This window comes from Lithobates pipiens, unplaced genomic scaffold (genome assembly GCF_037356315.1).
Source record: "Lithobates pipiens isolate NorthernLeopardFrog02 unplaced genomic scaffold, aLitPip1_a1.2 Scaffold_16, whole genome shotgun sequence".
NCBI lineage: Eukaryota > Metazoa > Chordata > Amphibia > Anura > Ranidae > Lithobates > Lithobates pipiens.
This window is the reverse complement of record NW_027507748.1, coordinates 635,065,218-635,089,690: the sequence shown is the minus strand read 5'-3', so window position 1 is coordinate 635,089,690 and position 24,473 is coordinate 635,065,218. Positions and strand designations below refer to the sequence as shown.

Below are 24,473 nucleotides of genomic sequence, written 5' to 3'. Positions count from 1 at the left end.
GGTATTGGATGGAGATAGCGGGCATCATTAATATGGACTTCCAAGCCAATGTCCCTTTAGACCCAAAATGTTATATACTGAGTATTCTTAATTACTAAGGCAGCTGTGAGTAGGGCCATGTTTCAAACCAGGAGACTTACGGTATTTTACAATACTTGAAATTAGAACAGCTTCCGACCCATAGGGAATGGATTAATCACATGGGGAATACTCTAAGGCTGGGTTCACACTTAGTGCAGACCCGGCTCACAGCAGAGGTCTGGTGCGTCCCTGTTTTCCAAATCAGTCAGAATTTTTGCCTGAATTTGGACCTGAAACTGAGCCAAAGAACCACAGGAACCCTGCGCAATTCTCTATGTGGCTGCCACGGAGATGTATGAATCACCTCCACTGAGATCTGGGCACACTCTCCTGTCATGCGAATTAGATTTGGGGAAACCCGCATCCAAATTGCACTAGTGTGAACCCAGCCTCAGTCTAGAATTAGTTATTTTCCAGCATAGAGGGTGCCCTGGGAAATCTGAGAAGCTGTGGGGAAGTTGGCTAGCGGTATCAGGACCATCACCCTTTGATCTAATTGTACATAGAATTCTGTAATTCTGGTGCATTTTTGCTCCACCTTGAAAGTCCTATGCAATGCCTTCATGTTTGCTGTAATAGTAGGCTGGGACCAGTTATGGATACTTGTCAATGTATCTAGATGACGGCCAGCCTTTCAACTTGTAGTCAGGGTCTTCAAGCGGGAAATGCGATACTCCTAAGAACCAAGGCCTGAGGTGTGCCTTGGCCTAGCTGGTCAGTATGCCTGAAAAGAGGGCAAAAAGACACAAAATTTAGGTGAAGAAGGGAAGGTAATGAACCATCACTGGTAAAGGTGTGCTCCCGGATGGCAAGAAAAAGACAACTTCTCCTGCGCTCTGGTGTCTCGGTCTTCAAAGTGTGATACCGACAGTTTGAGATGGTAGTGTCAAAAAGGTCTTGCAGCCCTCCTTAGAATATTGGGTATTCAAATACTGGAGAAAAGCAAAACAAAAAGGGAAGGCACACTGACCTAGTGCATTACCATAAAATAGAGCTTTATTGAAAACAGAACACATAGCAAAATGGCTACTCACAAACGAGTATTGATAAAAGGCATAATCAATACAATTGGATCCATCGCACCGAACATCGACACATCCAGATCTGATGTCAGATAGATTGATTGATGACTACCCCAACGTAAACGGTTGACGCGTTTCTGGGGAGAACCCCTTTCCTCAGAGCCAGGCAACAGTACGTACCCAGCAAGTAACCGGAAAGTATTTGCTGTGGCAAAAGAACACACCGACTCCTGACTTGGTGATGAGATGGAACCCCCTATCGAACCTGCGACACTACCCTGAACCCAACTGAACATCCCCTGAAAGATTGAACTGAGCCTGATGCCCGCGACATCCAGACCCGAGAATGAACTGCTTGTGAAATGAGAGGATACGTGAGGGGAAAGGAACAAGGCCTGGCCCGAGGAAACCCCTGCAATGACGGCGAAATACCTCAATGAACACCAGTAACATAGCACAGAGACATAACCCCCCCCCCCCCAAGAGGGTGAGTGGCAAAAAGACCACTAGCAGGAGTGCGAAAAACTGGATACCTGATGGATGTGATGGAGTAAGCGGATAAGGCCCATGCACCATGGCAATAATATTGTCAAACATGGAGAAACCATGCCGGATACAAGACCCTGGTCCCACCGTATACGATCGGGTCATGCTACAGCCTGAACCTAACAGCTGAGTCAGAATCCTGAACCAAGGAGGGCCAGACTCCCTCCCGGGGAAATAGTCCCATGGCATGATACAGACATACCCAAGCCCCTCCTACTTGGAACAAGCTGGGGATCGGAAAAAACGACTGGACTGATGTCCCTAAGTAGAACTCCAGGCAATAAGTTTAGACAAGATCAGCGCCAAGAGTGGAATCCAGAATCATTATGACATCTGCCCAACCTACCACCCAAGGACCGACATGGGGACGTGGCTTAGCACACACCCTGAGAGAGACTATACATCCCTGGGCGGTAACCAGGGCCTCAACACAACAGGACATCAACTGAAGAAAAATTTGCGACTGCTTCTGACCCAAGGGTGAGCCCAGTGGTGAAATGACATCAGCACCAATCAACTAGCCCCCAACAACGGCCGGGCTGATGGAAGTGAGTGCAAGCATGGTTGATATTGGTATGGATGCCAAGACAGCCCAACCTGAAACACAAACTAGAGAAATTACAGACAACCAGACATTAGAACAAAAATACCCCCCTGCCTAACTAAGAATGAAACATGAGCAGAAAGTCAAGACCACTGCACGTAAAAGAACCTGATGGACGGACCCCACCACCCACATGTAAGTGGTAAGTGAGCCCGAGTAACCTGCAGCGCAGAGACAGGTAATTAACTGAAAACTCAGGGCTAGTGTACCCACAGGCCATGGTGGGTAGTGGTATAGATGTGGTGAATGAACATGCAACGTATGACGTATGGTATACGGGCGAGAAGATTAATCAATTAACAAACGAAACCTCAGCCCGTATGGATCTATAGATGTGACAGATCCTGACGTGTGAGCCCTAGCTACCTGACCCAGGTACAAAACATGACACAGACACTGTGGGACATGACAATCAACAAAGACGAAACACTAGAAATGCTGAGACAGAAACGCTGAGACAAAAACACAACACGCCATGATGAAAAACACCATGACAGAGAACGCTGAAACTTAATGCTGATGCAGAAACGTAGTGACAGAACCAGGGGCAGAAACGCAATGAGAGCAACGACCAAGACTGAAACGCTGAGGCATAAATGCAATGGCAGAAATCCTGGGGCAGAAATGCTATAACAAAAAAAAACTGAGACAGCAGCGCAACAGCAGAATCCTGGCCAGAAATGCAATGCCCGAAAACATGCTGAGACTGAACGCTGAGACAGAAATGCAAAGACAGAAATCCTGAGGCAGAAACGCTATGACCGAAAAGATAAGGCTGAATGCCGAGCCTGAACACTGAGACTGAACGCTGAGCCAGAAAAACTGGTGCAGAACACTATGACAGAAACACTGGGGTAGAGACGCAAAGACAGAAAAGCTTGGGCATAACGCTATGACAGAAAAGCTGGAAGCATGCTGGGGCGGACCCCTGTGACAGAAAATGCTGGGGCGGACTACTGTCACAGAAATTCTGGGGTGAAACACTGACAGAAATCCAGGGGCAGAACGTTGTGATAAGTCCTGGGGCAGAACGCTATGAGAGAAGTCCTGGGGCAGAACGCTATGACAGAAGTCCTGGTTCAGAACGCTATGACAGAAGTCCTGGGGCAGAACGCTATGACAGAAATCCAGGGGCAGAACGCAATGACAGAAATCCTGGGGCAGAAACGCTATGACAGAAATCCAGGGGCAGAAACGCTATGACAGAAATCCAGGGGCAGAACGCAATGACAGAAATCCTGGGGCAGAAACGCTATGACAGAAATCCAGGGACAAAAACACTATGACAGAAATCCAGGGGCAGAAACGCTATGACAGACATGCCAGGCCAGAAACGCTATGATGAAAATGCTGGATGGAACCGTTATGACGGAAATGCCGGACAGAACGCTATGACAGAAATGCTGGACAGAACGCTATGACAGAAATGCTGGACAGAACGCTATGACAGAAATGCTGGACAGAACGCTATGACAGAGATGCTGGACAGAACGCTATGACAGAGATGCTGGACAGAACGCTATGACAGATATGCTGGGCAGAACACTATGACAGAAATGCTGGGCAGAACGCTATGACAGAAATGCTGGACTGAACGCTATGATAGAAATGCTGGACAGAACGCTATGACAGAAAAGCTGGACAGAACGCTATGACAGAAAAGCTGGACCGAACGCAATGACGGAAAAAGCTGGACAGAACGCTTTGACGGAAATGCTGGACAGAACGCTATGACAGAAGAACGCTGAGACAGAAACCTGGGGCTGAAACGCCATGATGAACCATGCAACTGAAACGGAGGGTGCCCGGAAGATGTGCGGGGATCCCCCCCCCCCCACGTGAGTACTGGGAAGTGAGCAGAACTGGGAAGCGTGCGGGCATCCCCTCCATGGCGCATAGCGTGGGTTCCAGGGAGGTGAACTGGCGGGTGAGTGGCAAGTGGTGGGTGTAGGGTGGCCAAATGGACGCCCCCCCCCCATGAGTGCCGAGAGAAGCGGGCGTCCCCCCCAGCGCTGGCAGGATAGAAGGGAGAAGTGGGTGGCGTCCCCCCAAACGTGCGGCATTGAGCCCAGCGAGAGTGTGAGTGACGGACGGCCGATCACCCCTCCTCCCCCCGGCGGGAATACCGGTAGAAGCGGGCGGGCTGCATGCAGGAGAGCTGAGGGGAAAGTGCAGATGGAGGACGGAAGGACGGCCGATCACCCCCCCTCCCCCCGGCGGAAACACCGGGAGAAGCAGGGGGGCGGCCCCCCAGATCCGCTGGCGGGCAGCTGATACATCCCCCCTCCTACAACCAGCCTTTCAACATGTTGGTAAACATACTTGTGGTAGCCATAATGAATATGTTTTACATGGAGCTTTTTCTAATATGCATTGTATGGTTCAGAACAACAAAGAAAGAAGTTCAGAAAAACAGAATAAACTAATTCCCAATAAACTTGAGCCATTAATAAAAGGTTAAACAAAAATAAAATCAGTCTGCGCCTTTGTTAAAAGCAGTCCCCTTTACATCAGAGTCCACATCAGAGTCCCATTTTAGTCCACATCAGAGCCCACCCTTATATCATGGTCCCCATCAGAGTCCCCCTTACATCAGCATCCTCCCATGAACCAGAGTCTTCTACAAATCAGCATCCCCATCAAAGTCCCCCTTATATCAGTGTTCCCATCAGAATCCCTTCTTACATCAGAGTCCCCTCTTATATCAGGGTTCCCTTCACAGTTCCCCTTACAACATTCCCCCCTACATCAGAACCCCCTTTACATTACTGTCCTAGACAGAATCCCTGTTACATCAGAGTTTCCTCTTACATCAAAGTCTCCCTTATATCATAGTTTCGTCTTACATCCCTTCTTATATCAAAGTCCTCATCAGAGTCTTAGCAGTCCTAAATGGAGGTGATTACAAAGCTTTAGGGGAACCTGTGCTGGAGATGGGGGGGGGGTAGAAGCAGACCTCTCCTGACCTGAAGTAAGACCTGTGTGGGAGCAGAGTCAGCCTACATAGAGGCCACGCCAATAACCATAGCTGCAGACCAAATAAAATCTTGTAAGGGGCCAGGTTTGGCCCACGGGCCATAGTTTGGAGGCCCCTGATCTAGTTTGACATGTAACCTTAATAATATGTGACATATATGAATGTGTACCAGAAACCTCAAATATATAAAATAAACTGCTGAAGTGACTCCTGTAGCAGTATCATACTGTAAGTACCTCATCATTCATTTGCTGCTTTTGTGGAGCTCTGTTTAATGCTGGATCAGGAGGCATTTCATGCCTTGACACTGGAGTATACTTCCTGAACTGGTCGGCAGAAGATGGGCGCAGCCCCTATAAGAAAAAAAGGTAAGCCAAGAACAATGTTGTTCTGTCTTGCAGATGTAATGGATATTTCCCTCTATCTGATGGGATGACAAAAAAATTTAGACCAGAAGAAAAATAAATGCCTCCTGACTCACAAAGAGTACTCAGACCAAATCTCTGGATTAAACTTTTGTTCTATCAGCCTTCAGTAGTCCTAATGTTAGATATTATCAGAGTACCAGATTTCACCAGAAGGTGTAGTAATATAGTAATAACGCTTTCATGTGTTTTTCATATAGATACCATTTATAATACCGTCCTGAAGGGAAAAAGTTGTAGTGTTTATGTAAGTTAGAGATAGGCCCTATATGGTTTGTGGTGGCTAGACTTCTAAAGGGTCCTTGGAGTGGGTGCCACGCATGAACAGAAAGTGTTGGAAACTCCATTTGAGGAACAATTGTAATTATTATTTTGGGGTGCTGTATGACAAAACATATACAGTAACAACACATTTCAGGAGATTAGGATGTCATCTTCTTCAGGGCTTTGGAAGTGTTACATCTGTTTGTCTTGGGCACTACAGTCTGTGTCCTAACATGGTAATGGTGGTCGGCAATGTCTGCTGTGCCTGCAGTGGCAACACGGTTTTGTGTTGGCTACAGTCCTATATTATACACTCATAGGTGTGCACAGCCTATTGCATTAGGGTGTGCACCACAAAGCTCAAACACACATGCATGTGTGTATATACTGTAACTATACATATGAATGACAGTAGGGCAATGGACAGTGTTAGTAGGGCAGAGCAGTGGACGAGGTCAGTAGGGCAGAGAGTGGTGGCAGTAGCTTATTTTTTATATATTTTTTATATTTACTTTTTTACAATTTTAATATTTTTTACAGTATTTTTATTATTATTATTTTTTACAATTTAGGAGCTCCATTGAGTGGCTTTGGTTAACTATCAGGGGTCTAAACAGACCCCTATTGTCTCACTTTGGAGACAGACAAAGAGACTGAGGACAGAGATTCCCCAGTCCCTTTCTCTGCAGCCAAGCAGCAGGGGGAATCTGCTCAGCACAGGGTGATCAGAGCGTGCCCAGGCACACCTGGTTTACCCTGTGTGCACGCCTATGCATACACTAATAAAATTACCATTTTTCCTTCAATTGGCTGGAGTCTCCAAGTCTCTATTCATGCATAGTGCTCTTCACCCACCCTCCACAATCTGAAAGCAATGTAAGGTGACAACTACAAATATGCATAGAAATTGAGACAAAGTAATGCCTGGTGCCTACTGTACTCACCTACTTGAAAGTCCATTACTGTAAAGCAATCCAAGAGCCCCTAAAACCAGGAATGACTGCAGTATGCACTTTCCTGGTTTTAGCAATACCAGGGCTAAAACACAACCCCAGTGCAACCTACAGTGCAATGTGTGGGCTTCTCCTTTGGTTGGTAAATTACAGGTAAAAGCACGAAAAAATATTTTGAATGCTTACTTGTATTGATTTTTCTTCCCATAAATGATTTTCTATTTACTTGTTGCAATGTTCCTTTGAACTTGCTAGAATTTTTGACTATTCTTTATCATAACCCTCTTCCGTCCTCTCCTCTTCTGGGAGTGTCTAATTATGGTCTGTGCTGACCCAGCATTACTGCTACCCCTCTCATCTCCATACACAAACTTTTATGTAGCTGCCAGTGGCAAAAGGGAATAATATAATATAGGGTGTCACTTGACTAACAGCTCTAAGTCTGCTGGGGCTGCTGACATCACATGCACAATGGCGGCAGCAGCAGTCTCAGTATTGGATGTCTAATGCCGCGTACACACGGTCGAACTGTTTGACGTACTTAGTCCATCATACAATCCAACAGACAATCCGGCGTACTTTCCACTGAACGGACTTGACCACACACGGATACACAAACAGTCTGACGAAAGCTTGCGCGATGACGTGTACAGCACGTACGACGGGACTAGAAATAGGAAGTCCAAGACACAGCAAAGCCCTGTAAATCCTTTCTGGGCATGCGCCATTCTTAGTCCGTCGGACTAGCATACTGACGACCGTATTGTCCGCTGAAACCAAAGTACGACGGACAGATTTTTGGAAAAACCCGAAATTCTTAGTACTCTGGACTGCACGCTGAAAAAGTCCGCTGAAGCCCACACACGAGCGGATTGTCCGCTGAAATGTGTTTCAACGGACTAAGTACGTCAAACAGTTCGACCGTGTGTACACGGCATAAGGAGACTTTTACAGGTAAACAACATGTCCAAAATAAACAAAATGCACAAATAATGTTATGGGAAGATTTTGTTGAAATGAATGCACTGGGGTGCCCTACAGTGACAGAAGTGAATGATAATGACAGAATTTAGTGGTGCCTAGATTTCAATGCTCAGCTCATTTCTAGCTCTCACCTGTAGGGAGCAGTGGAGATTTCTCATTAAGAAAGCTTTTGTAAAATAAATAATCTTTTCATTTCAGTTTCTCTGTAATGCATAAAATAAACTCACCAGCTGCTTTTCAACCTTTATCTTAATCCTTTCCGCTTCCTGTTTTCTTTGTAAGAAATCATTCCTAGAAATTGAGAGGTGAGAAAGGCTTAGAAATTAGTAAGAACACGTGGCAATGTATGTGATGATTGGACTATAAACACATTTCATTACCGTAAAATATGTGTGTTATATTACTGTAGAACCAAATCAATACAAGAATATATTTAACAACTTCACCTCCAGAAGATTTACACCCCCTTAATGACCAGGCCATTTTTTGCTATACTGTGCTATTTTAACTAACAATTGCACGGTCACGCAATGCTGTACACAAATAGAATTTATATAATTTTTTTCCCACAAATAGACACAAATAGTCCTTTTGGTGGTATTTGATCACCACTGGTTTTTTTTTTTTTTGCAACATACACAAAAAAGACCGTAAATTTTGAAAGAGAAAAAAAAAACACAATATTTTTTTACTTTCTGCTATAAAACATATCCAATAAATTTTTTAAAAAAATCTAATTTCTTCATAAATTTAGGCCAATATGTATTCTGCCACATACTTTTGATAGAAAAAATCCCAAGCTTATATTGATTGGTTTGTTCAAAAGATATAGCGTCAACAAACTATGGTATAGCTCATGGGTCTTCAAACTATGGCCCTCCAGTTCAGAAACTACAATTCCCATCATGCCTAGTCATGTCTGTGAATGTCAGAGTTTACAATGCTTCATGGGAATTTGTATTTATTTATTTTTATACTAGTAATGGTGTCGAGTAGTGACTTATAGCGGGACTGTGATAGTATGGTGGACAATCTGACACTAACTGACACTTAGGACACTTTGTGGGAACCAGTGACACTAATACAGCGATCAGTGCTAAGAATATATACTGTGGCTGTACTAATGACACTGGCTAGGAATGGGTTAAACATCTAGGGCAATCAAAGGGTTAAATATGTGCCTAACCAGTGTTTATGTGTGTACTGTGAGGTGCTTTCACTAAGGGATGTGATGGTTTTTATTCCCTTTTGCAGGGGAACAAAAGCCGGCACATCACCACTGACAGGACAGAGCTCTGTATTGTTTACATACACACAAAGCTCTGTCCTGTCTTCCTAACCACTGATCAGCAGGTGCCGGGGGTCATCCATTGGCTGGCACTCGATGAACGGCTTGTGGTCTGACTAATCACAGCACAGCCAGTGTGCCTGTGGTGTGCGGGCACCCCCTACCCAGAGAAGCAGAATCACACACACATATATATATAACAACAGGGCAATTGCCCCCTCCGAGAATGCGGCGGGTGACAGCGCGGGCCGGCGGTTCGGCGGGTGGGTTCTGCGGGTGACAGCGCAGGTGAGCGGATCCGCGGGTGACAGCGTGGGTGGGCGGGTTCCCCGGGTGGGTTCCGTGGATGACAGCGCGGGCGGGCGGTCCGTGGGTGACCGCGCGGGCGGGCGGTCCGTAGGTGACAGCGCGGGCGGGTGGGGGGGGCAGCTGGGTGGCTCAGTGTGCGAGCGGGCTGCTGGCCAATCAGGAAGCCGGCGGGCAGGGGAGCAGGGAGATGACATCATCTCTCGCTGCCCTGCATCTCTGCAGTTCTGCACTATGCGGGAAGCAGTGGGCAGCAGAGAGATTACATTATCTCTCTGCTGCCTAACTTCACTATGGGACACAGTAAAAGACCAGTGACACAGCAGGTGACAATCTGCAACGTATGGCAGGCGACGTGGCAAGTGGCAATCCGCAATGTGTGGCAGGCTACGTGGCAAGTGACAGTGTGCAACGTGTGGCAGGCTATGTGGCAAGTGACAATCCGCAACCTGTGGCAAGCTACGTGGCAATGACAATCTGCAATGTGTGGCAGGTGCGTGGCAAGTGACAATGCGCAATGTGTGGCAGGCTATGTGGCAAGTGACAATCCGCAATGTGTGGTAGGCTACGTGAAAGTGACAATCTGCAATGTGTGGCAGGCGAAGGGGCAAGTGACAATCTGCAAAGTGTGGCAAGTGACAATCCGTAATGTGTGGCAGGTCATGTGGCAAGTGACAATCCGCATTTGGTTACAAGTGATGTGGCAAGTGACAATGTGCGGCAAGTGACAATCCACAGTGTGTGGCAAGTGACGTGGCAAGTGACAATCCGCATTTGGTGGCAGGCGACGTGGCAAGTGACACCCTCAGGGCTCCCACTGATTCTGCATTATGGTGAGTTGAACCATTTATTTTTGTATTACAATGTAATAATAGAAATACTGTGCTTCAATCATCATGACACCATAACAACTATGGTGCCATGATGATTGAAGCGCCAATACCAGCCATTTCCCATATAAATTGCCCTCCAAAAAAAACATATTTTCTAGCAGTGCCCCTCCCGAGACTAGACTCTGGATCCGCCCCTGTGCTACACCTCTCCTTATGCCATCTAGTGATGAAACATGCTGGACCGCAACATACCTTCTGAGTGGATTCCATGCCTCGATGGGTCAGGGTTATTATGGTGGTGATAGGGGGACCTACTCAATTTTCGTTGGGTGGTTATAATGTTATGGCTGATCAGTGTGTATACATAAATATAAAACGTAGTGTATCTATTGAGGCAGTACATACACATGCTGTGGAGAATCGATGTGGTGGTTTATCGGTGGCCCATGGTGAGGCTGGTAATCATAGGGTTTTCTCTGTATGTCATTCAACCTTGCGTAATAATGGTTATATTGTCCATGTCCATGTATCCTTGCAGCTGCAGGCTTATCAATAACCTCCATCCTGTGTCTCCAGTTCTGATCATGCACCTGAACAGACAACACTGTTATCCAGAGCTTCTAAAATCATAAACTAGATAGACAACAGGACAGAAAAGTGGAGCAAACATCAAAATTCCAGAAGTATTTTTCAAAATGGTACTGAAAATATCCCGAATAAATTTGCTGGTGATGGGCAACAATTCTACATTATCTTTTCATCACTTTGATTTAGAACACTCTGAATATTCCATGCATAACAGTTAAAGCAACACTATACAAATGACAAATAATCACCATAACAGGACTGTGATGTTGCACTCGTGAAGGGGGCTTCCATTCTTGCCTATATGGATAGTCAACTCTTCTCTGAGGCGTCACCACCTTCTGTCTTGCGGATTTAATTTCCTGAACTTTGACCTTTTCATTTCTTGGAACTTTTTGAAAAATTAACAATTAACAATGTATGACTCATATAAATCTCTAAAATTCTGTGTTATCTCTAATAACTATAGATATCAAGAATAGTGATGGACGAACTTCCGACGGGACGTTTCGCGAACGCGAAACGCGAACGGGCACAAACGTTCGCGAAAACGACCGTTCGCCGCGGGCTCCATTGACTTCAATGGGAGGCGAATTTCGCAAACCTTTAGGTCGAATTTGCGGCCACGGGGTAATTATTAGGGGGTAGCACGTAGTCCCACCACCTGGACAATAGCATAATACATGTATGAGGTGAATTTGGGATCGATAACTACAAGCATTTTTTTTTTATTTGGGAAATTGTTCTGACAATTCAGGACTATGGAGCTAATGAAGGCAATGGAGGAGAGGGAAGGTCAGGGACCAGGGTAGGCAAACAAGAGGGTGCAGGAGATACAGAGCACTGACAGCAGCACCGTAATACAGAGCACTGACATCAGCACCGTGACATACAGCGCTGACAGCAGCTCCGTGACATACAGCGCTGACAGCAGCTCCGTGACATACAGCGCTGACAGCAGCTCCGTGACATACAGCGCTGACAGCAGCTCCGTGACATACAGCGCTGACAGCAGCTCCGTGACATACAGCGCTGACAGCAGCACCGTGACATACAGCGCTGACAGCAGCTCCGTGACATACAGCGCTGACAGCAGCTCCGTGACATACAGCGCTGACAGCAGCTCCGTGACATACAGCACTGACAGCAGCTCCGTGACATACAGCGCTGACAGCAGCTCCGTGACATACAGCGCTGACAGCAGCACCGTGACATACAGCGCTGACAGCAGCTCCGTGACATACAGCGCTGACAGCAGCTCCGTGACATACAGCGCTGACAGCAGCTCCGTGACATACAGCACTGACAGCAGCTCCGTGACATACAGCGCTGACAGCAGCTCCGTGACATACAGCGCTGACAGCAGCACCGTGACATACAGCGCTGACAGCAGCTCCGTGACATACAGCGCTGACAGCAGCTCCGTGACATACAGCGCTGACAGCAGCTCCGTGACATACAGCACTGACAGCAGCTCCGTGACATACAGCGCTGACAGCAGCTCCGTGACATACAGCGCTGACAGCAGCACCGTGACATACAGCGCTGACAGCAGCTCCGTGACATACAGCGCTGACAGCAGCTCCGTGACATACAGCGCTGACAGCAGCTCCGTGACATACAGCGCTGACAGCAGCTCCGTGACATACAGCGCTGACAGCAGCTCCGTGACATACAGCGCTGACAGCAGCTCCGTGACATACAGCGCTGACAGCAGCTCCGTGACATACAGCGCTGACAGCAGCACCGTAAGCAGCCCCAGGAGGAAGTCAGCACAGCACAGGGATGGTGTGATCCCCTCATAATAAGAACCCCCAGGAGGAAGTCAGCACAGCACAGGGATGGTGGGAGCCCCTCATAATAAGAACCCCCAGGAGGAAGTCAGCACAGCACAGGGATGGTGGGAGCCCCTCATAATAAGAACACCCAGGAGGAAGTCAGCACAGCACAGGGATGGTGGGAACCCCTCATAATAAGCAGCCCCAGTAGAAATATGACACCGCTCAACCTCTTCAAAGAGGAGGGTAGGGGCATATAGTACGGTGTGCTTTTTTGGGTCAGGGAAGTGAGCCAAATGAATTAAGAAGGTCTGTGTGCTTGATTCCAAAAATTGTTTATAGACATATACATGGTCTACTGATCACATGTGTTGAATTCCTCCGAGATCCATGCCTCATTCATTTTTAGAAATGTGAGGTAGTTAACACTGTCGTGAGCTAGGCGAGTACGCTTATCGGTCACAATCCCCCCTGCTGCGCTGAACGTCCTTTCGGACAGGACACTGGATGAGGGGCAAGCCAACAGTTCGATTGCAAATTGGGCAAGCTCTGGCCAGAGGTCAAGCCTGCCCACCCAGTAGTCTAGGGGTTCATCACTCCTCAGAGCGTCCACATCGGCCGTTAACCCAATGTAGTCGGACACCTGACGGTCTAGGCGTTCCCTGATGCTGGATCCGGATGACACCTGTCGATGGGTCGGCTGAAAGAATGACCTCATATCCGAAGTCACCAACACATCTTCAAACCGGCCTCTTCTTGCAGGCGCTGTTGGATTGGTACCCGCAAATCCTTCTCTGGGAGTGGGAATTGCTCCTCTGCCAGCGCACGCAAAAGCAGAATGCAGCATTTCTCGAAGCAAGGCCTGGAAGTGCTGCATTCTGACAGCCCTCTGCGACGGCGGTAACATTTCCGCCATTTTGTGTTTGTACCGGGGATCTAAGTACGTTGCCACCCAGTACTGGTCCTTGACCCTCATGCTTTTTATACGGGGGTCCCTATTAAAACACTGGAGCATGAAGGCCCCCATTTGCACTCAAGCGGAAGGTATGTGGTGGTGGTGGTGTTGTTGGTGGTAGTGTCTTTGGGGGTGCACATAGCAGAGAGTGAAGAAGAGGGTGCAGATCGAGAGGATGAGGAGGGTGCAGAAGAATAAGGCTGAGTGAGCCACTCAACCAAGTCTGGTGCGTCCTTTAAAGTAATTGAACGCACCTTCTGCAACTTCCCACTTTGGCTCAAGGCTGTTGCTCCTGCCCTACCCCTACCACCCCTGCGGAAGGGCCTGCCTCTTCCTCTGCCTGTCATTTTTTAAATCACCCTGTGACAAAACTCTTAGTCCCTATACCGCTGAAGGACTGCTGCAGTATAGGGCAGCGGTCAGCAGTAGTGCACGTCAACCCTATGTATTGTGGACCGATAGCGGTCCTTACAGAACAGCAGACTGTACTGCACTCAGGCCTATGTACCGTAGCACCCTATACCAAGTTACCAGTCCTTATAAGAACTTTTGTGGACCAAGCAGGTTGTGTGTTAGTGATTAGCAGACTGTACGTCAGTCCCTATACCAATGAAGGACTGCTGCAGTATAGGGCAGCGGTCAGCAGTAGTGCACGTCAACCCTATGTATTGTGGACCGATAGCGGTCCTTACAGAACAGCAGACTGTACTGCACTCAGGCCTATGTACCGTAGCACCCTATACCAAGTTACCAGTCCTTATAAAAACTTTTGTGGACCAAGCAGGTTGTGTGTTAGTGATTAGCAGACTGTACGTCAGTCCCTATACCAATGAAGGACTGCTGCAGTATAGGGCAGCGGTCAGCAGTAGTGCACGGCAACCCTATGTATTGTGGACCGATAGCGGTCCTTACAGAACAGCAGACTGTAACGCACTCAGGCCTATGTACCGTAGCACCCTATACCAAGTTACCAGTCCTTATAAGAACTTTTGTGGACCAAGCAGGTTGTGTGTTAGTGATTAGCAGACTGTACGTCAGTCCCTATACCAATGAAGGACTGCTGCAGTATAGGGCAGCGGTCAGCAGTAGTGCACGGCAACCCTATGTATTGTGGACCGATAGCGGTCCTTACAGAACAGCAGACTGTACTGCACTCAGGCCTATGTACCGTAGCACCCTATACCAAGTTACCAGTCCTTATAAGAACTTTTGTGGACCAAGCAGGTTGTGTGTTAGTGATTAGCAGACTGTACGTCAGTCCCTATACCAATGAAGGACTGCTGCAGTATAGGGCAGCGGTCAGCAGTAGTGCACGGCAACCCTATGTATTGTGGACCGATAGCGGTCCTTACAGAACAGCAGACTGTAACGCACTCAGGCCTATGTACCGTAGCACCCTATACCAAGTTACCAGTCCTTATAAGAACTTTTGTGGACCAAGCAGGTTGTGTATTAGTGTTTAGCAGACAATGCGTCAGTCCCTATACCGCTGAAGGACTGCTGCAGTATAGGGCAGCGGTCAGCAGTAGTGCACGGCAACCCTATGTATTGTGGACCGATAGCAGTCCTTACAGAACAGCAGACTGTACTGCACTCAGGCCTATGTACCGTAGCACCCTATACCAAGTTACCAGTCCTTATAAGAACTTTTGTGGACCAAGCAGGTTGTGTGTTAGTGTTTAGCAGACTGTGCGTCAGTCCCTATACCGCTGAAGGACTGCTGCAGTATAGGGCAGCGGTCAGCAGTAGTGCACGTCAACCCTATGTATTGTGGACCGATAGCGGTCCTTACAGAACAGCAGACTGTACTGCACTCAGGCCTATGTACCGTAGCACCCTATACCAAGTTACCAGTCCTTATAAAAACTTTTGTGGACCAAGCAGGTTGTGTGTTAGTGATTAGCAGACTGTACGTCAGTCCCTATACCAATGAAGGACTGCTGCAGTATAGGGCAGCGGTCAGCAGTAGTGCACGGCAACCCTATGTATTGTGGACCGATAGCGGTCCTTACAGAACAGCAGACTGTACTGCACTCAGGCCTATGTACCGTAGCACCCTATACCAAGTTACCAGTCCTTATAAGAACTTTTGTGGACCAAGCAGGTTGTGTGTTAGTGATTAGCAGACTGTACGTCAGTCCCTATACCAATGAAGGACTGCTGCAGTATAGGGCAGCGGTCAGCAGTAGTGCACGGCAACCCTATGTATTGTGGACCGATAGCGGTCCTTACAGAACAGCAGACTGTAACGCACTCAGGCCTATGTACCGTAGCACCCTATACCAAGTTACCAGTCCTTATAAGAACTTTTGTGGACCAAGCAGGTTGTGTATTAGTGTTTAGCAGACAATGCGTCAGTCCCTATACCGCTGAAGGACTGCTGCAGTATAGGGCAGCGGTCAGCAGTAGTGCACGGCAACCCTATGTATTGTGGACCGATAGCAGTCCTTACAGAACAGCAGACTGTACTGCACTCAGGCCTATGTACCGTAGCACCCTATACCAAGTTACCAGTCCTTATAAGAACTTTTGTGGACCAAGCAGGTTGTGTGTTAGTGTTTAGCAGACTGTGCGTCAGTCCCTATACCGCTGAAGGACTGCTGCAGTATAGGGCAGCGGTCAGCAGTAGTGCACGTCAACCCTATGTATTGTGGACCGATAGCGGTCCTTACAGAACAGCAGACTGTACTGCACTCAGGCCTATGTACCGTAGCACCCTATACCAAGTTACCAGTCCTTATAAAAACTTTTGTGGACCAAGCAGGTTGTGTGTTAGTGATTAGCAGACTGTACGTCAGTCCCTATACCAATGAAGGACTGCTGCAGTATAGGGCAGCGGTCAGCAGTAGTGCACGGCAACCCTATGTATTGTGGACCGATAGCGGTCCTTACAGAACAGCAGACTGTAACGCACTCAGGCCTATGTACCGTAGCACCCTATACCAAGTTACCAGTCCTTATAAGAACTTTTGTGGACCAAGCAGGTTGTGTGTTAGTGATTAGCAGACTGTACGTCAGTCCCTATACCAATGAAGGACTGCTGCAGTATAGGGCAGCGGTCAGCAGTAGTGCACGGCAACCCTATGTATTGTGGACCGATAGCGGTCCTTACAGAACAGCAGACTGTACTGCACTCAGGCCTATGTACCGTAGCACCCTATACCAAGTTACCAGTCCTTATAAGAACTTTTGTGGACCAAGCAGGTTGTGTGTTAGTGATTAGCAGACTGTACGTCAGTCCCTATACCAATGAAGGACTGCTGCAGTATAGGGCAGCGGTCAGCAGTAGTGCACGGCAACCCTATGTATTGTGGACCGATAGCGGTCCTTACAGAACAGCAGACTGTAACGCACTCAGGCCTATGTACCGTAGCACCCTATACCAAGTTACCAGTCCTTATAAGAACTTTTGTGGACCAAGCAGGTTGTGTGTTAGTGATTAGCAGACTGTACGTCAGTCCCTATACCAATGAAGGACTGCTGCAGTATAGGGCAGCGGTCAGCAGTAGTGCACGGCAACCCTATGTATTGTGGACCGATAGCGGTCCTTACAGAACAGCAGACTGTAACGCACTCAGGCCTATGTACCGTAGCACCCTATACCAAGTTACCAGTCCTTATAAGAACTTTTGTGGACCAAGCAGGTTGTGTGTTAGTGATTAGCAGACTGTACGTCAGTCCCTATACCAATGAAGGACTGCTGCAGTATAGGGCAGCGGTCAGCAGTAGTGCACGGCAACCCTATGTATTGTGGACCGATAGCGGTCCTTACAGAACAGCAGACTGTACTGCACTCAGGCCTATGTACCGTAGCACCCTATACCAAGTTACCAGTCCTTATAAGAACTTTTGTGGACCAAGCAGGTTGTGTGTTAGTGATTAGCAGACTGTACGTCAGTCCCTATACCAATGAAGGACTGCTGCAGTATAGGGCAGCGGTCAGCAGTAGTGCACGGCAACCCTATGTATTGTGGACCGATAGCGGTCCTTACAGAACAGCAGACTGTAACGCACTCAGGCCTATGTACCGTAGCACCCTATACCAAGTTACCAGTCCTTATAAGAACTTTTGTGGACCAAGCAGGTTGTGTATTAGTGTTTAGCAGACAATGCGTCAGTCCCTATACCGCTGAAGGACTGCTGCAGTATAGGGCAGCGGTCAGCAGTAGTGCACGGCAACCCTATGTATTGTGGACCGATAGCAGTCCTTACAGAACAGCAGACTGTACTGCACTCAGGCCTATGTACCGTAGCACCCTATACCAAGTTACCAGTCCTTATAAGAACTTTTGTGGACCAAGCAGGTTGTGTGTTAGTGTTTAGCAGACTGTGCGTCAGTCCCTATACCGCTGAAGGACTGCTGCAGTATAGGGCAGCGGTCAGCAGTAGTGCACGTCAACCCTATGTATTGTGGACCGATAGCGGTCCTTACAGAACAGCAGACTGTACTGCACTCAGGCCTATGTACCGTAGCACCCTATACCAAGTTACCAGTCCTTATAAAAACTTTTGTGGACCAAGCAGGTTGTGTGTTAGTGATTAGCAGACTGTACGTCAGTCCCTATACCAATGAAGGACTGCTGCAGTATAGGGCAGCGGTCAGCAGTAGTGCACGGCAACCCTATGTATTGTGGACCGATAGCGGTCCTTACAGAACAGCAGACTGTAACGCACTCAGGCCTATGTACCGTAGCACCCTATACCAAGTTACCAGTCCTTATAAGAACTTTTGTGGACCAAGCAGGTTGTGTGTTAGTGATTAGCAGACTGTACGTCAGTCCCTATACCAATGAAGGACTGCTGCAGTATAGGGCAGCGGTCAGCAGTAGTGCACGGCAACCCTATGTATTGTGGACCGATAGCGGTCCTTACAGAACAGCAGACTGTACTGCACTCAGGCCTATGTACCGTAGCACCCTATACCAAGTTACCAGTCCTTATAAGAACTTTTGTGGACCAAGCAGGTTGTGTGTTAGTGATTAGCAGACTGTACGTCAGTCCCTATACCAATGAAGGACTGCTGCAGTATAGGGCAGCGGTCAGCAGTAGTGCACGGCAACCCTATGTATTGTGGACCGATAGCGGTCCTTACAGAACAGCAGACTGTAACGCACTCAGGCCTATGTACCGTAGCACCCTATACCAAGTTACCAGTCCTTATAAGAACTTTTGTGGACCAAGCAGGTTGTGTGTTAGTGATTAGCAGACTGTACGTCAGTCCCTATACCAATGAAGGACTGCTGCAGTATAGGGCAGCGGTCAGCAGTAGTGCACGGCAACCCTATGTATTGTGGACCGATAGCGGTCCTTACAGAACAGCAGACTGTAACGCACTCAGGCCTATGTACCGTAGCACCCTATACCAAGTTACCAGTCCTTATAAGAACTTTTGTGGACCAAGCAGGTTGTGTATTAGTGTTTAGCAGACAATGCGTCAGTCCCTATACCGCTGAAGGACTGCTGCAGTATAGGGCAGCGGTCAGCAGTAGTGCACGGCAACCCTATGTATTGTGGACCGATAGCAGTCCTTACAGAACAGCAGACTGTACTGCACTCAGGCCTATGTACCGTAGCACCCTATACCAAGTTACCAGTCCTTATAAGAACTTTTGTGGACCAAGCAGGTTGTGTGTTAGTGTTTAGCAGACTGTGCGTCAGTCCCTATACCGCTGAAGGACTGCTGCAGTATAGGGCAGCGGTCAGCAGTAGTGCACGTCAACCCTATGTATTGTGGACCGATAGCGGTCCTTACAGAACAGCAGACTGTAACGCACTCAGGCCTATGTACCGTAGCACCCTATACCAAGTTACCAGTCCTTATAAGAACTTTTGTGGACCAAGCAGGTTGTGTATTAGTGTTTAGCAGACAATGCGTCAGTCCCTATACCGCTGAAGGACTGCTGCAGTATAGGGCAGCGGTCAGCAGTAGTGCACGGCAACCCTATGTATTGTGGACCGATAGCAGTCCTTACAGAACAGCAGACTGTACTGCACTCAGGCCTATGTACCGTAGCACCCTATACCAAGTTACCAGTCCTTATAAGAACTTTTGTGGACCAAGCAGGTTGTGTGTTAGTGTTTAGCAGACTGTGCGTCAGTCCCTATACCGCTGAAGGACTGCTGCAGTATAGGGCAGCGGTCAGCAGTAGTGCACGTCAACCCTATGTATTGTGGACCGATAGCGGTCCTTACAGAACAGCAGACTGTAACGCACTCAGGCCTATGTACCGTAGCACCCTATACCAAGTTACCAGTCCTTATAAGAACTTTTGTGGACCAAGCAGGTTGTGTATTAGTGTTTAGCAGACTGTGCGTCAGTCCCTATACCGCTGAAGGACTGCTGCAGTATAGGGCAGCGGTCAGCAGTAGTGCACGGCAACCCTATCTATTGTGGACCGATAGCGGTCCTTACAGAACAGCAGACTGTACCGCACCCAAGCCTATGTACCGTAGCACCCTAGACAGACCAAGTTACCAGTCCTTATAAGAACTTTTGTGGAACAAGTGAGTTGTGAATGATTAGCAGACTGCAGCAGAAGGGCAGCAGTCAAGTATAATATTCTTTCTATATTTGGAAGAAAGAATATTATACGTGTACAAGCCTATTACCGTACCACTGATACCAGTCCTGAAAAGAACCTTTGTGGAACTAATAGTAACAGCAAGTCTTTAAAATTATCCTCACTGCCTGACACACTGCTTCCTGCCTGTCCCTATACAAATTGGCAAAAAAGAGTAGGCTGGAACGATTAGCTGGAACAGCTCTTTTGTGGACCTGATAGTAACAGCTAATGATGATGATGATGATGATGATGAAGAAAGACTAATCTGGCTGAGCTGTCCCTAAAATAGCAGCATACAGCGCTCTGTCCCTTTATCTAAACTGACAAAAGAAACTCAGGCTGCTGACCTAACACCTATACCAGTCCTGAAAAGAACTTTTGTGTACCAAATAGCTAGCGTTTTCTCTGTCCCTACTCCACACAGGATCCTTTCCCTACAGTGACAGAAGAAAGAATGTAAAATGGCCACCGGATCGGGTGTATTTATAGGTTAGGGGGAATGTCCAAGTGTCCATGAGCTGTCATGTCTCAATTGGTTGTCCTGTAACACATGATAAACGTGTCACGAAAGGTTAAAGTTCTTGTATACATTAAACACGTAAGTCCGCCGGGGCGAACGACGGAAAAAGGCGTTCGAACCCGCGGACGGCGAAAGTCGGAAATTCGCCGCGAAACGACCGCCGGGCGAACCGTTCGGCCATCACTAATCAAGAATGGGGAAACACAGGCATAGTTTGAAGTCTAGTAAGAAGTTTCTAGGTAATATGCATCTACACCAACATCAAAGGGGTCTCCATAGTGCTTTATATAAGTAGGGGGAGGGTGTACAAAATGAAATGAAAGCAGATCACAGTCAGGAAAACTGAGAGCTTCTGAGGACATCCAATGTAATGCTGTAGACAAGTCCAGAAAGAAGACTCTTTGGGGGAGATTTACTAAAACTGGTGCACACAGAATCTGGTGCAGCTGTGTACAGTAACCAATCAGCATCTAAAGTGAGCTTGTCTAGTTAAGCTTTGACAATAAAACCTGGAAGCTGATTGGTTTCTTTGCAGAGCTGCACCAGATTTTGCACTCTCCAGTTTTAGTAAATCAACCCATTTATGTATGTCAAGTTCACTTGACTAAAAAGCTGGTCATAGATGATTTGTTTTTTTTCGTTCGGCCAGGGAGCTAATTGAAAAAAAGCGAGGTGGATGGAGGAATTAACCCTCCATCCCCTGCCACCTTGACATTGTATTCTGACAGCAGGTCTCTGCACTGTCAGAATACACTGATCAGCAGCTGCAGCCAACAAAAGTTTTCAAACATTCCAATTTGAAAGAAGTCGATCTAAAGATCAACTTCTGTTAAACATGGGTGACCACTCGGATCGAAATTTGGCTAGTCCTTGCTGAACCAGACAAATTTCAATCTATAGCCAGCTTAATAAGTCAAAAAGTTTTTGAATAATGACAATTGCTTTAGTATACCTTGGCCTTCTTTGCTGATAATATACTGTATATCTTTACTGCAAATATGGTTTATAATTTATATTATTATGGTGTCAAAAATTCAGATTATTTTACTTTTATATCAATGAGTTGTTTAACTGTGCATTGCCTCTGCATTGCTTTGTCTCCCTTCTCTGTCTCCTGGGCCGGGCTTACATGTTTGGGCCGCCCTTCCTGCTCCACCTCCTCTTCTTATGTGTGAGGCTAGGGGGGCAGGGCGGTTTCGGAGGTGTGCTTTTATGCGGAGGCCGCCATGCGCATTTAACACATATGCAAAGATGTCACGCATCCAGCATCATGACATCAGTGCCATCTTAGATGCACCACGTGGGACGCCAGGTGGCTGTGGGAGTATATAAGGGCTGGGAGCAGTTGCCGGGCTCTCTTTTGATCGTATAGGTTTGGCGGCACAGTGAGATATGAAGGAAGAATTGTTCTCTACTATGGCGGAATCTGAATTGGTATCGCTGGTCTATACTAGTGCAGTGATGGCCAACACCAGTTATCTTTTTATACCTTAGACCCCCATTGGATGGCTTTTCTTTTTGGACAAAACAAAAGCAAAAGGAGGAGAGAGAAGCACCAAGCCAATCCTTTAAACAGGAATTTATTCAGTATATAAGTATAAAACAACACTGAAAACGTGCATGAAAAATGTTGGTGCACTTGCACGTGCTAGAGCGAGTGGGAGCTTCCACGTGCAGCATCGCAGGAGCACAGGAGGATCGCCAGAAATTCTCTATTGAGGGATCCAGAAGCGCCGTGTATTAGCCACAGCTGGAGCCTCAATAAGCCATATGGAGGCGTCGGCTGTGTGTCTCTGGGTGGGAGTGGTCCAGGGCTGTCAAACTGGGGAGCCGCAGACACGTTGTTTGGCCAATCAGCCGACGTCTCCATGAGGCTTATCGAGGCTCCAGCTGCAGCTAACACACAGTGCTCATGTGTTAGCCGAGTAAATTCCTAAGCTGTTTAAAGGATTGGCTTGGCGCTCCTCTCTCCTCCTTTTGCTTTCCTTTTGTTCACAGTGATCAGGTTCCCGCACCTGAAACAGCCTCGCTCCCTTTACAGCCTCCATTTAGAGACTTTTTTAGAGACAAATTTTTACGGGTTCAACCCCCAGAACTTTCAATCCACTTACCATTCACATGGTTGCACTTTCATGTATCAGCTTGCAGATGCATGCCTTTTCATTTAAATTTTAAACCTTAATCTTTTTCATCAGATGGTTTAGCTCTGAAAATTACACAATATTGTGTATGTGTTTCCTCCGTTTCTTTTTGGACGCTTTCCTTCCTCTTCTCCCAGTTGACTACTGGCCACAGCAGTGTAACACATATGTAATGCCAGATTATAATATCTGATATTAGGTAAATTATCTTATCCTTATTCTGAATTGTTTGTATACTCTGCTTTTTGTCTGGCCTGGTTTATTATATAGACCCTGTTATCCATATTTGTTTTAGCCGTTCGCTGTGGGGGCAACGTTTTTGCTTTTCATCCTGGGAATATATTTATGAGTACAACTGTTTTTTTATTGGATTCCATCTTCTTTGGGGGCAATTTGGCCTACAGCCTTCCCAGCTTTAGCCCCCTACTAACCAGATTGGTAATATCAAGTATTACTTTTTTGGATTATGTGCCCGGTAAGGGCACTGATTGTTTTTTGCTTTTGGAAATATTGTTGGTGTGAAAGGGGGCATATACCTGGTATTTACTAGGGTGTATCATTTTGTGTACTCATTTATCAATATAGGTAATATATTCTAGGTGAAATACTCTGGTTGGGGTCTCGATGTATTCTGCGCCCTTCCTTGTTTGGCTCCTGTGCCCGCTCCTAAGACCAATCTTTCGGCTGCCCATCATATATGAATATTAGTGTCTTAGCATTACCATTTTTGAATAATAATATATTGTACTACTTGCTATTGGAATGTACATTCAATGTTATATGTATTTATCCCTGTCTTTTTTTTACTTCAGTGAGATGTTGTTGTTGTTTCTTATTGTTATTGGATTTTCAAAGTTGTCACTTCTATTAATCACTGTCAAATTGATGGTAATTAAACTGTTAATGTCATTGAGTTGTTTAACTGTAAGGCCGCGTACACACGCAGGGACTGTTCGCCCAACTTTGTCCGTCAAACAGTTTCGGCAAACAGTCCGCTCAAACTTAGCATGGACGGACATGGCCACACACGACGGACGAACAGTTTGCTGAAACCATGCGCGATGACGTGAACGGCACGTACGACGGGACGAAAAATACGACGTCCTATACACTGCATTATAGCTTTCGGCGTGAAAATCCTTTCTGAGCATGCGCGCAACTTTGTTTGACGAACAAGCCTACACACGAGCGGACTGTTCGCTGAAACAAGGTTTCAGCGGACAGTTTTTCGGAAATTCCGAAAAACCTTGTCCGTCAAACTGTCCGCTGAAACTGTCCGCTGAAAGCCCACACACGAGCGGACTGTCCGCCCAAACACTGTTCAGCGGACAAAGTTGGGCGAACAGTCCGCCCGTGTGTACGCGGCCTTAGTAGTTCTATTGTTTTAAAAATGATTCAGTAGTTGTCTATATGTTCAAATCTTTTAGGCTTGGTTCACATATGATCCGCATGCGGCTTACAGCAGGGGTCCGGTGCATCCTGGTTCACTGTTTCAGGTCCGATTTCAGCTTGAATTTTGGGCTTAATTCACAGCCGAAACGGACCAAAAGACGCACAGTGTTTTTCTGCAAAATGCACCAGACCTGCTGCAGGGATATGTGAACCGGCTCTATAGATAAGGATGCGAAATGTGAGATATGGGCTACCT

At 47.1% G+C, this 24,473-nt stretch overlaps 1 protein-coding gene across 4 annotated transcripts in view; it reads right to left on the bottom strand.

The window, feature by feature from the left end:
• Nucleotides 1-24,473, bottom strand: part of NEK5 (NIMA related kinase 5) — a gene marked incomplete at its 3' end in the record, with an annotated part of 110,742 nt that overhangs the window by 18,147 nt on the left and 68,122 nt on the right. For all 4 annotated transcript variants that reach the window (XM_077484218.1, XM_077484221.1, XM_077484220.1 and 1 more), the window contains 4 exon segments: nucleotides 5,467-5,583; nucleotides 8,084-8,147; nucleotides 10,689-10,873; nucleotides 11,120-11,259. In XM_077484218.1, the coding sequence (XP_077340344.1) occupies nucleotides 5,467-5,583; nucleotides 8,084-8,147; nucleotides 10,689-10,873; nucleotides 11,120-11,259 (506 nt within the window).